General features: G+C 42.0%; 1 protein-coding gene across 3 annotated transcripts in view; it reads left to right on the top strand.

Annotated features, from left to right (window-relative positions):
- Positions 1-16,020, top strand: part of ANXA3 (annexin A3) — a 57,672-nt gene that overhangs the window by 29,854 nt on the left and 11,798 nt on the right. For all 3 annotated transcript variants that reach the window (XM_027087722.1, XM_027087721.1, XM_027087723.1), the window contains 6 exons: positions 627-721; positions 3,318-3,431; positions 7,181-7,271; positions 11,378-11,457; positions 15,048-15,104; positions 15,461-15,554. In XM_027087722.1, the coding sequence (XP_026943523.1) occupies positions 627-721; positions 3,318-3,431; positions 7,181-7,271; positions 11,378-11,457; positions 15,048-15,104; positions 15,461-15,554 (531 nt within the window). The remainder of the gene's footprint in view (positions 1-626; positions 722-3,317; positions 3,432-7,180; positions 7,272-11,377; positions 11,458-15,047; positions 15,105-15,460; positions 15,555-16,020) is intronic.

Below are 16,020 nucleotides of genomic sequence, written 5' to 3' on the forward strand. Positions count from 1 at the left end.
ACCACTGGTAGAAATAGATGTTCTGGATTAAGAGATTTGGGTTCAGATTCTTGCTGTGCCACTTAAAAGCTGCCTGACTTTGGCAAGTGAGGTACGTTTTCTAAATGTTAGTGTCTTTATCTTTAGAACAGCTTAATCATACCTACTGCCCAGGGCCCTGTGAATATTAACTATGACAATGAATAAAAGGTGCCTAGTGTGTGGTAGGTTCTTGATAAATGTCAGTTCCTTTTTTTCTAGAGGAACAAAAATGACTTTTTATATCAAATATGGAGACAGAAAGATAAAAGGGGATAAGACAGTAACTGGACCTCAGAAGGATGAAAAAACCTACTTCCAAAGCAGTATGTTCTTTGTGCCACTTCTCTGTCTGATATACGGATAGGAATATTTGGGCAATGATGGTTTTCTTCCCCCTGAACTATCCAAATAAAATTCATTTTCTTTTCCAAAAGCCAAGCAATCAAAGAAATAAAGATGCCAACCTGGTAAGACCTGGAAATTAAAAATTAAAATGCCTTCCTCTCTGCATTTGTTTCAGACCCTGAATCATTTTTCTTTTGTTCACAACAGATATTAAGCATATTTGAGTTGATGGTGAATACAGTTATTTTCGTTTCATGTAGGAACCGATGAGAAAGCGCTCATTAGCATTCTGACTGAGAGGTCGAACGCACAGCGGCAGCTGATTGCTAAGGAATACCAAGCAGCATACGGAAGGGTAAGATTTCATTAACGTAACAGGCAGTAAAGGCCTCATCACTAATGGACCAAGGCTGCTCCCATATGATTATGCCCACGGATCTTTTGTTTCAGGCCAAGTGTAACAGAAAGTCCCCTATGTATCCGGTCAACAGCCTGGAATAGGAGTCCTGGTCTTTTCCCTGAACTGTCTGAGTGGCCTTGGACATGTTATTTGATCTTTCTGGGCCTCAGTTATCTTCACCTGTCGAATAAGGAGAGTTGCCTTGGATCAGTGGCTATAAACCGGGAAGGATTTTGCTTCCCAGGGGATATTTGACAGTGTCTCCAGACATTTGGATTGTCACAACTGGTGGGAGAGGGGGGGGATGTTTCTGGTATCTCGTGGGCAGAGGTCAGGGACGCTGCTAAACATCCTACAGTGCGCAAGACAGTCCCCCACAATAAAGAATTATCTGATCAATTACCTGATAAATCCTGTCTTAGATGATCTTTAATTTCTTTTCCAACTTTAATATGTTTATGTAATTATAGACTTTTTTTTTAAAATTTGTTCGGCAGATGAATATTTCTTCAGTACCAGAAACTATACAAGAACTATTCAAGAACATTTTGTGTGTCTTTTCCAAGCAGTTTATTTGTTCAATAATAAACTACTCTATGTCAGGAGATATTCTAGACATTGGAGATTCACTGGAACAAAAAGCAGAGCCTCCTCTCTTTAATGGACCTAACATTCTATTAGAAAAATAATAAATATATAAATAAAACAAATTCAGATATTGGCAGGTGCTATGAAAGTATTAAAATGGATGATATGCTAGAGCATGACTGGTGAATGGCTCCTTTAGATCATGTGGTGAAGAAACCTCAGTGACAGGTTGTTACCTTACTCTCAATGAAGACTAAACAATACTCAGGCTTCTGCTCTGCTCGATCTGGGGAAGAGCATTTCAGACAGAATGTCCAGCAAATGAAAAAGCCCTGAGGCCAAAACAAGCTGGGAGTACTTAAGAAACAGGAAGAGTTCTAATATGGCAGGAGTATAGACAGTAAAGGGTGACAGAAGGAAGAGATGAGGTTGAAGAGAGGCTTAGAACATGCCAGACCTTGGGGTCTTGGTGCAGAGTTTAGATTTTATTCTAAGAACAATAGGGAACAATTGGAGGTTTGTAAGAAAGGAAATACTATAACCTAATTTATATTTTTTGAAGATTATTTTAGCTTCTGTGGCTGATGAACTGTGTAGGGGAAAGGGTGGAAACACAAACCAGTCAGGCTATTGGGTCCAGAACTGAGAGTGTGTAGTGACCATCCAAGGCAGCTGAGGCATCACCTGTCAGTGTTCTCTGAGCCCCTGGGCTCCATTAAGACACCCTTCTCTGTGTTCCCTTTATTAGATACTTAACATATTATGTGGAAATTTAACTTTGACTATTTCTATTTTTCTCATTAGGGAGTAATGTCCTAGGGGTAAGGATTGTGTCTGACTCACCAATTAAGTGCCTAACACAGAGCAGGCGCCCCGTAAACTTTTGTCAGCTTAACTGAATTGCCAAGCTTCTGGGCAAGGCAGCCTACTCATGTACAGGGATTGTGAGTGATCCATTGGCCTTTCAGGATTTCCAAAATACGGAGGAAGGATGGAGCTGAAGGGTGACAACCATGTCTCACAGTGGGACAGAATGAGAGCATGTGAAGTAAGATTCAGTTGGAAAGTCTTGGGTTGAGGACAGATAGGGGTGGAATTTAGCATTTGGAGAGGAAACACCCCATGATGACTACAGTGGCTCCGCTCCATCCCATTTGTTTTGGCTGGAGCATGCCCCTGCTGGGCCCCCAAGTGTTATGGAAGATGTTGGTCTGTACCCACATTGTCATAGCAGTCTGGGAGGCTTCCAGCCTCTGTTTCAGGGCTGAAAATAATCAAGAGCAGGAAATATAATTATTCAATAACACTCCTTTGGATATTAAAAATGGAAACCATGTTACCTGCCTTCAAGCAGGGGAGATGGCCCGTACTTATGTAATGTATGAAAACACTGCTGAAGGACAGCATCAATAAGTAAGGTCCCCCTATTACCACATTTTGGGTTTCCCCTGTTGTTGTTGCCAGAAAACTGCTTTTGATGCCTCCTAGTTCCATGCTCTTACCAGAGGCAAATGACCAAGCACTGTCTTCCCTCCCCTTTTCCCTTCAAAACTCTTTGGCAGTTACCGAGAAGCAAGGCTGGACTAGAGCACCTCCCAGTGAAGCTGGGTGTGAATTACAGGGTTCCTCCTCCCCTTCCTCTTCCCTCACCCCAACCCAAGCACTGAGAGCATCAAGGGCCTGGGAAATGCATTTTAATACACAGTTCCTATCTGTGGCCCTCAGAGAAGCTTCTTCACTGGCTTCCCTTCAGAAAACCGTCTATAAAACAGAACATTTTGGAAGTGATCATAAAATGCAGACTAATATCCATAGAAATATTTTCACCATTTCTGTTTATCTCCTGTGGATGGGCATGCTTTTGTCTGAATTCATACATTCGTGTTTGTCTTTCACTAGGTGACTTTGGAGGAAGAGAAAGGAGAAGTATTTCATACTTTTCTCTTCGGGTTTTTAATTTTAGGAACTGAAAGATGACTTGAAGGGTGATCTCTCTGGCCACTTCAAGTGTCTCATGGTGGCCCTCGTGACCCCACCGGCAGTGTTTGATGCGAAACAGCTGAAGAAATCCATGAAGGTATGAGACCTACACAAGCTGTTTCTGCCCAGCACTTGATTATCAGAAAGAGTGACTTTCTTCTGGTGCACACTTGAGATATGGGTGTAAAGGTGATGGATTTGGAGATTCTGTGCTCTCTAATTAGTAGAACAGCCCTGAAATGGGAAGCAGTTGTGGAACCTTAAGCCCACATGTTCCTGGCCTGAAAGGATATGGTCAGAGCCTAATTTTGTTTGTTTTTTTTGACCTGAGGTATCAAATTCTTTATTTTGTTGTTATTGAGTCAACGGCACCATCATTAACCCCATTGTTTAGGTCAAAAACCTAGAACTATCCTTGATCCCTTGCCTTCTCTCACACTTCAAAGCTCCCAAATCTATCAACAAGCCCATTACCTCCACTCCATAATCCATCAAAAATGTGTGCATGTCCCTCCTTCCAGATCCATTGCTTTCATTCTCGTTCAACCACTATCATCTCTTGACTGGACCATGTCAGTATCCCCGGAACTGGTCCCTTTGCCTCTATTTTTGCCCTCCTCAAATCCATTCACCACAGAATAGCCAAAATTATTTGTATAAAGTTACTTTTAGAATCAGATTATACTATTCACCTGCATAAATCTCCAATGGTTTTGACTACTGAACATCCAAACTCCTTATCATGACCTTCATCACCCAACAGAGTCTGGCTCCTGTCTATCTCTACGGCTTTTTAAAATTCTATCTGTATCAGTCAGGCTTCCCCAGAGAAGCAGAACCAGTAGGCAGGAGGTATAGAGTAAGAGACTGATTGCAAGGAATTGGTTACACGATTATCCAGCTTGCTAGGCAAATCTGAAATCTGTAGGGCAGCCTGTTAGGAAGGGCAGGCTGGAACTCTTAGCACAAGCTGGAGCTCCTGGCCACAGGTAGAATTTCTGCTTTTTCAGAGAAGCCTCAGCTCTGCTCTTAATTAAGGCTTTTTGACTGAATTAGGCTCACGTAGAATATCTAAGGTACTCACCCTTACTTAAAGTCAATTGATAATGGACTTTAGCTACAAAATACCTTCAGAGAAACACTGGATTACTGTTTGATTGAATAACTGAGGACTGTAGCCTGGCCAGATTGACACATAAAGCTGATCGTCACACCCTCTCCTCCACTGCCGGCCACCCCAGTTCAGTGCTGTAGCTGTACTGGCCTTCTCGCTGCTCCTTGGACATTCTCAGCTTATTCCTATCTTGAGGTCTTTATATGTGACATTCTTTCCCTCAGGAATGATTTTCTTCCAGATATTTTCTATTAATTCACTCAGTTTAATTTTTTAAATTGCTATCTATTACTATCTAAAATTATCTTGTTAATTTTTTGGTATTTTACATATTGATATTTTACGTATTTGGTGTTTTGTTGATTTACGTTTTTTTTTTTTCAATCCAATTAAAAGGCAAACCGCCATCATATCAGGGAACCTCATCCCTCGAGGAAATTCCTCTCTTCCTAGAGGAAAGCCTGCAATGAGATAGGTGCTCAACATATTTGTTGACAGGAAGGAGGGAAAGGAAGGAGTCCAGGTCTGAAGCAAGGCTCTGCCTTCCCATCAGAGTTATTTTCTTTTCTGTGGGAGAGGTGTGGGCACCCAAGAAGCAGATGGCAAGATGGAATTAAATGTACAAGAGATTTATTGGGGGAAATCCTTGTGAAGGATAAAGAAGAGACAGAGCAGGGTAGGTGGGGTGAAACTTCTGACTGCAATACAGGTCTGACACCTGTGAAAGGAGAGAGGGACAGAAGGAGGCTCAGATAGGAAGAGCTTCAGTCTGTAGTGCTGCTGTAAGAAAGCCACGGCAAGCTGATGGGGAGTCCTTGAGCCAAGTGTGCCCTTTGGAGGGTCCTACATGGGGCAGGAATGGCCCAGCTCCTGTTCCCATTCCATGCGCAGTCATGGCTGAGAGCAGCCTGGAGAGAGCATGACCTTAGTGTGAGCTGTGTGACAGAACCAAAGGTGTGGCAGTTGGAGGCTGCCAACTAACTACATTCTTGGCAGTATATCTCCAGACATGAAATCTCAACAGTGCATTTCTATGGCTGCCACATGGGGGACAGTTTAGCAGGTGAAATGATAAGAGTTAGATTCGCCAGCAAGGATTAGAAATGTTTCCCTTCTATGTAAAAGAATTCCAAAGGAAGCAACCCAGAGCTGGGTACCATGGAACCATCATTATCAGACCTTCAGTCTTGAGGTTCTGCCATCTTCAGCCTGTAGATTCCGCTTCTTGACTAGATGGCAGCTCAGCATCCAGCCATTATATCTTTATTGCCATCAACTGGAAAGAGTAAGAGACAAAGACGTGTTCATCCTTTCTCTTTAAGGACTCTCTGAAATTGGACGTGATGCTTCACATATATTCCATCGATCAGAATTTAGTTATATGGATACACCTAGCTCTAAGGGAAGCTGAAAAATATGGTCTTTATTTGCTTAGCTTTGTGCTAAGTTAAAAAACGGGGGTTCTATGACTAATCAAGGAAGATAAAAGAGATACTGGATCTTCGCAGTTTTGCCCTAAACCTAAAACTGCTCTAAAATAAATCAGGGAAAAAAATAATAATAATAAAATAAAATAAATCAGGAGCTTGGGATTAACATACACACATTACAATATAAAGATAGATAGCCAGCAAGGACCCACTCTATAACACAGGGAACTCTACTCAATAATCTGTGATAACCTATATGAGAAAAGAATCTGATAAAGAATGAATATATGTTTATGTATAACTGAATCACTTTGCTGTACACCTGAAACTAACACAACATTGTAAATCATCTGTACTCCAATAAAATTTTAAAAAAGAAGAACAACCAAAAAACCCAAAAAAAGTTTATTTAAAAATAAGTAACTAACAGTGGCGCAGTGGTTGCGAGTCCGCCTGCCGATGCAGGGGACACGGGTTCGTGCCCCGGTCCGGGAAGATCCCACATGCCGTGGAGCGGCTGGGCCCATGAGCCATGGCCGCTGGGCCTGCGCGTCCGGAGGCTGTGCTCCGCAACGGGAGAGGCCACAACAGTGAGAGGCCCGTGTACCGCAAAAAAAAAAAAAAAAAGTAACTAACAAAATAAATAAATAATTTGAAAAGGAGAGCTACTGAAGGGAACTAGGAATCTGTCACAGAGGGACAGAATTCAGCCTCTTTTCTTATGCTACTTTGGCCTTATTTGGTCAAGTCCTAATGTAAATGGCTTCTGTTGAAGTCTCAGTGTGATTCAGTGACCTCAGTATAAACCAAGACTCAGGAAACACTAGTCCCCAAACCAACTAGGCTCATGACATACATTACTGAGGCTTTAAAAATCTCCCTGAATGAAGAGGACGATCCATGCTGACCAGCCAGGTGTATTGGTACAAGTATGGTCTCATTCAAAAGAATTGCAGAGCCCTTTCTAAATACAGTGACATATGTGAATGCTCACTTTTGGTACTGAATGACATAGGCTTTCCCTTTATACTAGTTCTTCCTGGAATTATTCAAAGGAGTTTTATACTAGAGTAGGACATTTTCTTTAGAAGCTTAATATCAATTAACTTCAGATGATTCATGTTATTTTAATACTAAAATATATGGAAAATTAGAAAACCACTTTAGAGCAATAGAGGACCTTATGTTGATTGACTAAAAACTGTTCTTTTCACCTGTAGAAAACAAGATGTTAAGACCGCAATGCATGAAACTAGGGGTTTTTTTAAGTGTTCTAAAAATAGATTTCCTTTTTCTTCTTAGGGCACGGGAACAAATGAAGATGCACTGATTGAAATCTTAACCACCAGGACAAGCAGGCAGATGAAGGAGATTGGCCAAGCCTACTATACAGGTGATCTTATTTTCTGCCTACCTTTACCCCTGTTCACACCTATAGGAGCCAATGCTGCTTTTCCCAGAAACCCACCAATCTTTCTTCACAAGTGGTTTTGAGGGAAGCAAGACTGTAAAAAGGAAGACACATTCTAGAATGGGCTAAGGACTGTGGATTTTTGAAGAAAATTTTAATATGATCTGAGCTGGGAACTGCTACATAACAGTGGCATTAATGCTTTGCATTTGTAACATTACAGCTATAGTGGATTTCACTCTCAGCAATCACTGCTTAATTGAATCAACCATTTTCCTCAATGTAAGACACTCAAATCATTGTATATTCATATTATGTGTTAAAAACCGCTCATGATTTCTGGTGTGGGAAATTAGATGAACCGTTTAGAGGATGTGCTGAGCACGTGGCTTCAGTATCATTAGCTAAAGCCCTAATAGTCTGTTAGCTGTGTAAAAAGTGGAAAGCCCCTGCAATGCAATTCGGACACCAACAACTCACGGTTAGGGTGACTTCACGGGTTAAGGGCACAGTCCCCACAGAACCACTCTGACTTCAGACACCAGCCACAAGCTCAGGTGTTCCCAGGCCACATGCGCTTCTGACCAAATGGCGACAGATTCTTACTACCCCCTCAGGTTCAATAACTCACTAGAGGGGCTCACAGAACTCAAGCAAGCTCTATACTTACAATTATGGTTTTCTATAAAGAATGTTAATCAAGACTGGTGGAGTGAGGAGATGCATAGGGAAAAGTCTGGGAGGGTCCTGCCATGTCTTCAGGGTGCATCCCCCTCCCAGCCCAGCCATGTCTCACTGCCAACCAGGGAGGCTCACTTGATCTGTGGTGTCCAGGGTTTTTAGTGGGGTTTTATTACACAGGCATGATTGACTCCATCACTGGCCATGTGACTGAACTCCATCTTTAGTCCCCTCCTCCCGCTAGACGTCAGGCTGATATCATGTGGCTTAGAGCCTTAACCCTTTAGTCGCATTGGTTGGTCTTGGTGTGACCAAGCTCCATCCGGAGTCATCTTGTTAGCATAAACTCAGGTGTGGTTCAGGGGACCCTCCACGAATAACAATGACATTCTTATTATTGGGGAAATTGTAAGTATTTAGAAGTTACCTCCCAGGAGTAAGGGACAAAGACCAGCCCAATTCTTATTAAACAACCGCTCCCTGTCACCACCTCCAAGTACCTTAAGGGAGCCATGGTTTCTATGTTTTTGTATCAGGGTGGTCAGCTGTGTATTAGGAAACTTCTGCGGTAGGAAAGGTACAAAAAACGGATATACCGGCCCCCGGTGGGTGTTAAAGAGGTTACTTTGAGAAATTTCCATTAGAAGTTAAATACCTCAATGATAGGTAAGTGCCTGTTTCATTGTTGGTATGCCAATGAGGTCTAGTCAGAAAAACAGAAATGCACTAGGTATTTTAACAGAGTGAATTTAATGTAGAGAATTGCTTAAGTACCTTTTTGGAGGACTGAAAAAGCAAAACGGAAACACAGCTCAGAGGTATAATCCTCAAGGCTGGGACGACAGAGGAAGAGATTGGGATTTTCAGAAACTAGAAGCTCAGAGGAGGGCATCAGTTTCTGGTGTTGGTACTTCAGCGGCTCAGAGGAGAGACCCTAGGAATTGGAGTTCAGATCTCTGTGAAGGGGAAGGGTCTCCATCTAGCTGGAGCTAGTACCTCCAAGGGCATGTAAACAGGTGACTTGTTCTAGGAGCCTGGAACCAACTGCTGCTGTCAGGGTGAAAGCCTGTCACTGGGTTGACACTGATGTGAATCACAAGCCAATAATAGCGTGTCCTTCCTTCCTCTTCCTGCCTTCCATCTCATCTCCCTCTGCTCCCCCCATTGGTGGAAACTGACAGGGAGGTGGAGGATGGGGGATAAAAGAGAAATGTTATTTGCAGAGTCCCAACCCCAGCTCCACAAAGCAAGGTATAGAAGGGCAAATTTGGGACTGTCTAGTAGAGAGCCTTCTTTTGGGCAAAGTTCTCCCACCAGGTCACCTTGTAGACAGCTGGCCACTTATAGTCAGATGCCAGCCCTGGTGCAGTCAACTGTAGCAAGAGTGATGGCATCATGTAATGTGCAGTGGTGACCCATGCATTAGAAATCCATCAGAGGACCTATCAACTTGGCTCTCATAAAAGGACCAGGCATACTGAGTGGCTCACACACTACAATGATACAATAGCACCTAAATGAATAGAAAGCTAAATTCTGAACTCTTTGCAGTATTCTAAAGTTAATGGTGCCTGAGAGAACATTGAATCAGGATCAAGAACTCTAAGTTCAGCTTCTGCACTATTAAAACATTGTATCTGTTTTTCTGTACCCTATTGTGTCTCAAAATGCATAAGGTAGTTTTCAACTTGCATCAAAATAATTTTCATATTTTTAGTCTAGTTTCCTGCAAAATACCTGGGGTAGAGGAGAGGCGTGGGAGGCTGTGTGAGACTCATGTAGATAATTCTAAAATTATAAAATACTTCCCCAAATTCTAACAGTTGAGAGCTTCATTTTTTTGGCTTGATTTTTTTTTTTTTTTTTTTTTTTTTTTTTTTGCGGTACGCGGGCCTCTCACTGCTGTGGCCTCTCTCATTGCGGAGCACAGGCTCCGGATGCGCAGGCTCAGCGGCCATGGCTCACGGGCCCAGCCGCTCCCCGGCATGTGGGATCTTCCCAGACCGGGGCACGAACCCTTGTCCCCTGCATCGGCAGGCGGACTCTCAACCACTGTGCCACCAGGGAAGCCCTTGGCTTGATATTTTTAAATTAAAAAATTTTTTTCATAGAGTGAAGGAAGGAGAGATGTAACAACAATATGACTATTAGGGAAAGTGATGCCTACTAAATGTTATTACTTAGATAAATAATCTGTCTTTATAGTGGATTTTGTTTACTTGAATTGCTCTGGAAAATTATAGATTTCATAAAAAGCGACTTATTAAAATCACGCTGGAAGAATTTCTCTCTCAACACAGTTCTTGCTATTAGATAATCTCACATCACTTTCTATAGTCGTCTTTTACTGATTTGAAAGGACAAGCATTCGTATGACTAATTTTATAGCGGTCTTGAGGATGATGCAGGTGGAGTGCAAATAGCCACCTGGTGTCAGCTACATCCAGGTATACAGTGGCTCGAAGAGAATCACTGCTCCATGGGTGGAGCAGAACAGAGGTTTAAAATTCAGTGGACACTGCACATCACAGGCTATGCAAAAGGAGCTACAACTATTCAGTACTAAAAATATGCGAACACACAGTTGGCATTTGTTATGGGGAAACAGTATGTTTTCGGGAAGCTTTCTGACTTTTGAGAGCTATGAAATAATACATTCTAACTGTATGCATTAAGGTTAGGGTTAGAGTCAATAAAACAGAAAAATAACAGTGGTTTAAATAAGATAAACATTTATTTATCTCCTATGTAGAAGCAGTCTGGAGGTAGACAATTCTAGGACTGGCATGACAGCGCCTCAAAACTTTCAGGAACCCAGGCCCCTTCCTGCTTATTTTTATGCCATCGCTCAGATATAGTCCTGCCTAGACCAAGATGGCTGCCCAAGCTGCAAGGATCAATCTACACACCAGGCAGTAGGATGGAGTAAGGGACTAAGATTGGCATGAGCCATCATTAAGGAGATTTCCCAGCAATGTCACGTAGGTCTGCCTACGTTTCATTGCCAAGAGGAGAGCTGAGAATGTGGTCTTTACACTGTGTGCATTATACCTTGCTTAAGGCCAGGGTTCTATTCTTATGGAAGGCGGACATAATAGAAATTGGAAAGCAAACTAACAGCTTGCCCATCCTAGCTTTCTCACTATACCTTCCTTAGTGCCTTTGTCAGATAAAATGAACCATGATTTGATCCAGAATGGCAGCCGTTTCTGTTCTTGTGCATCTGTCACACCACACACTGCAGTAATAGTTACAAGAAGAATGTATCCATATCAGAAGAGCACTAAAAGATTTTTTAAAAAAAGAAGAAACAAGATTTATGTTATTTGACATTTTAAGCTTTTCTGTGTTTTATAATAATATTTTTTAGTTCATCAAGGCTTAATTTCATTCTTATCTGGTTTCAGTGTATAAGAAGAGTCTTGGAGATGAAATTAGTTCTGAAACATCTGGTGACTTCCGGAAAGCTCTGTTGACTTTGGCAAATGTAAGGTTTTATGTTTTACTTTTTAAGTCCCCAATAAGCTGCATGGTCAATAATAGTTTTTAGGGTGTTTGAAAATAACCAGAGTGAGACGATGAGATGGCAGTTTTCCTTATGAAATGATTTGTTCATCTTACATTTGCATTGCCACCATGCAGTATAATATTTAACCACCCTCATAAAGGTATAACATAGTGATGTAACCAAAAAATCTTGTTTTGGTCAGTATATGAATTAAATGTATTTTGATCAGGTTTCATAATACATTAGAAAATGTTCTGCACATTCATCTGGAAGGAAAATAATTGTTCATTTCCATTTTGTCTCCATTTTTAAGAACATGTTGATTTTCTTCTGGACTTGAAAGAATATATATTTCTTTTGGTAGCACTTAAATTAAGTAGGAAGCATGATACAGATGAATTATCTTCAGAGATGGGTGTATCAGTCTCAGGATTAAAAAAAGGTGGCTTGCTGGAACTTCATCCTTGCCCTCTTTGGAAGAGCTGCTAAACCATTCATCACCATGTGACCAAAAGAGACCACACCTTGCCGTCTCTTTTTAGGAGGGTCTTGGTTTTATAAAAAAGGTGGTGAGGTCAAGGATGAGATAGAGTCATAGGTGTGTGTAAGAGAGAAAATGATTTAAGCCGTATCTCAACAGCCTCTTTCAGCTGATTTAAACAGCCCTTAATGTGTGAGAAAATCCCAACAACCATCCCAGCCTGAGGGTTAAAGCAGCACTTGGCAAAGTGAGGCATTATGCCACTAAGGAACAGTTTATCCTAATTATGGTTTCAGTTGTTTCCAATGGTGACAACCTTATGACGTTTGAACCTACACACCCAAACTGATGAGGTATCGCTGCAAACATACGATCCCCCAGGTCTGTATTCATAAGTGCAGATCTGCTTGTGTGCACGTGAGCACACACGCCCACAGAAGGCAGTGGAGAGCAAGGCTCCTGGGCAGGGTTTCAGAATAAGACCTGGAGTCTGCTGCTCCTCTGCCGCCTGCTAGCTTGATATGCTGAGACGAGTTACCTTAAGTCAAGCCTCAAAGCCTTCATTTCACATCTGTTCAATTAAAATAATAACAGTACCAGCCTCAGAGCGTGTTGAGAAGATTAAGAGAGAAAGAGTGTGAAATACTTAGCACAGAGAAAGTTATCACTACGTCAGTACGTGGTGGTGCTGGCTTATTGTAATTAATACCAGTGATCATCAGCGTTTTTATTTTTGGAGCAGAGTGACTGATGAAAGGAGAACAAGAAGGCAGCAAACTAGGGATGACTAGTTAGAGCAGAGTAGCTGCAGCACTGAAAGAAACCGAGAAAAGAAATCATGCAAAAATCAGGCAGGCCGGGGCTTCCCTGGTGGTGCAGGGGTTAAGAATACACCTGCTGGTTCACGGGACATGGGTTCGAACCGTGGTTTGGGGGGATGCCGCGGAGCAACTAAGCCCACGTGCCGCAACTACTGAGCCTGCGCTCTAGAGCCCATGAGCCACAACTACTGAAGCCTGTGTGCCACAGCTACTGAAGCCTGCGTGCCTAGAGCCAGTGCTCCACAACAAGAGAAGCCACCACAATAAGAAGCTTGCGCACCGCAAGGAAGAGTAGCCCCTGCTCGCCACACCTAGAGAAAGCCCGCACACAGCAATGAATACCCAACGCAGCCAAAAATAAATTAATTTAAAAAGAAAAAAAAAAGAGTAGTTTAAAAAAAAAAAATCAGGCAGGCATACAAAGACCTAATGTTTGCAAATAGGAACAAATGCATTTTTAAAATTTTATTTATTATTTATTTATTTATATTGAAGTATAGTTGCTCTACAATATTATATGTTACAGGTGTACAGTATAGTGATTCACACTATTTAAAGGTTATACTCCCTTTATAGTTATCATAAAATATTGGCTCTATTCCCTGTGTTGTACAGTATATCCTTAGAGTGTGTTTTATACCTGATAGTTTGTACCTCTGACTCCCCTACTCCTATAATGCCCCTGCCCCCTTCCCTCTCCCTGCTGGTAACCACTAGTTTGGAACAAATGCATTTTTAAAGTATTATAGCCAAATGTTTCATTCACCTATAATTTGCAAAATAATTCAGGCAGTCTTCTTTTCCTTCTCCATCTCCCATCTTGCTATAATGTGCTGAATTATTTGTGTACAAGCACACACACTTAGCCACAGAGCCTTCAACAGTAGAGTTAGTGGGGAATCTTTGAGGTTTTGGTTTATTTTAATAGACTTTATTTTTTAGAGCAGTTTTAGATTTGCAGAAAAATGCAGCAGAAACTACAGAGAGCTCCCATATGCCACCCCCCATCACAGATAGCCCTGTTGTTAACATCTGCACTAGTGTGGTACATTGATGAATGAATTAGGTGATGAATGAATGATAAAAGAATTAGATGATGAATTAGATGATGAATGAATGAACTGACACATTATTATTAACTAAAGTCCATAGTTTACATTAGGATTCACTCTTCGTGTTATACATTCTATGCGTTTTGACCGATGTGTGATGTCTTGTATCCACCATTACAGTATCATACAGAATGGTTTTACTGCCCTAAAAATCATCTGTGCTCCAGCTCTTCACCCCTCTGTTTCTCCCTCTGAACGCCTGGTAACCAGTGATCTCTTTATCTCTATAGTTTTGCCTTTTCCAGACTGTCCTATAGTTGGAATCATACAGTACGCAGGCTTTTCAGACGGCCTCTCTTCGTGGCTTGATAACTCATTTCCTTTTTATCACCGAGTCCTATTGCATGGTATGGATATGCCACAGTTTATTCACCTGTTGAAGGGCAGCTTGGTTGCTTCCAGGTTTTGGCAGTTATGAACAAAAGCTTCTGTAAACATCCATGTGAAAGGTTTTGTGTGGACATTAGATTTCACGTTATTTGGGTAAGTGTCAAGGAGCACGGTTGCTGGGTCGTATGGTAAAAGTATGTTTAGTTTTGTAAGAACCTGCCAAACTGTCTTCCAAAGAGGCTGTCCCATTTTGCACTTCCAACAGCAAGGAATGAGATTTCCTGTTTTTCCACATCCCTGCCAGCACTTGGTGTTGTCACTGTTTAGAATTTTATCCATTCTAATTGGTGTGTAGGGGTATTGTTTTAATTTTCAGTGCTCTAATGGCCTATGATGTTGAGCATCTTTTCATGTACTTTCTTGCCATCTGTGTATCTGATGTCTATTCAGATATTTTGCCCATTTTTAATTGGGTTGTTTGTTATCTTATTGTTGGGGTTTAAGAGTTCTTTATATGTTTTAGATACAAGTCCTGTATCAGATATGTGTTTTCAGATATTTTTCTCCCAGTGTGTGGCTTGTCTTTTGATTCCATTCAGACATTTGAGTTTTCAGGGGAGGAAACTGAGGCTCAGAAAACTGTGTGATTTGCTACAGGTTTCATGGCTAGTCGGTGCCAGAACGAGAGCCCCAAGTGCCTGATTCTTTTGTGCTGCGTGGTTGCCACTGAAGAAGCAGCTCTAAGATGCCCTGCTGGTTGGAATGCCGAGTGATGGAATTTTTATTTTTAAAAGGATTGCCCTCACTTTTATCTTCCCTGTCTAGGGCAGAAGAGATGAGGGTCTGAAAGTGGATGAACAGCTGGCCAAAGAGGATGCCCAGGTCGGTAACCGAGCAAAGAAAACATCTCCTTTAACGATTCTCCCTCCTGACTGCGTTCTCACTTCTATGGCACCAGCCGGGGTCATGCTCTCTCCTGTCCTGTCTGGAGGAGAAGCCTGACACCTGGGGATCCCCTAACCCCACCTTTCTTCCTTCCCCAGTGGTGGTTATTATTCCCCCGGCTCCTGCCACACAACTGTCAGATTTCCAGTCCAGTCACTAAAAGTGAGAGACACGGATTATCGATGATCTCAATGACCTGTAAAATAAACTTGCCCCTCTTCTCATTCCACCTCCTCAGAAAGAGACAGAATTGGGTCTGTAATAACATTTAAGTCTTCTCCCTTGTCCAACAGATTCTGTATAATGCTGGTGAGAACAAATGGGGCACGGATGAAGATACGTTCACTGAGATCCTCTGTTTAAGGAGCTTTCCTCAACTGAAACTGAGTATGGACTCGCATTACAATCCTTTTTTGCATTGTATTGTTTTGGCAAATATTTCAAGGTTTAACATACATAGTTCTGGAAAACGAAGTGAAAAATCGTGAAGGCCTGTCCCATTTTTATGTACAAACATTTCAGGAAACAACCTGGGGGGTGGGGGTGGGAGGGATGGCAGGGAGAAGAGAGGCACAGCTCTCCGGGGTGAGAGCAGAGAGGAGTGTTCCCGTGGGATGGAGGAGCCTGACGACACTGCTTCCAGCCCATCTCTTGCCTAGTTAGCCACTTTCCAGGAAAACTAGGCATTGCGGGTGAGTCTTTGTTAGTGCATTAATGCAGATTAACATTCAGCTTTTTCTGATATGAAGGTACATGGGTGAGGGGGAACACTTTTTATCAGACCAACTATTACATGGAACACCTCAGCACCCACCCCTTCACTCATGCATCTCTCTGAGTCATTCTGGAAGCA

The sequence above is a fragment of the Aethalodelphis obliquidens genome, unplaced genomic scaffold, assembly GCF_003676395.1.
Source record: "Aethalodelphis obliquidens isolate GAN/ISIS:26980383/991018 unplaced genomic scaffold, ASM367639v1 scaffold59, whole genome shotgun sequence".
Classification (NCBI taxonomy): Eukaryota; Metazoa; Chordata; class Mammalia; order Artiodactyla; family Delphinidae; genus Aethalodelphis; species Aethalodelphis obliquidens.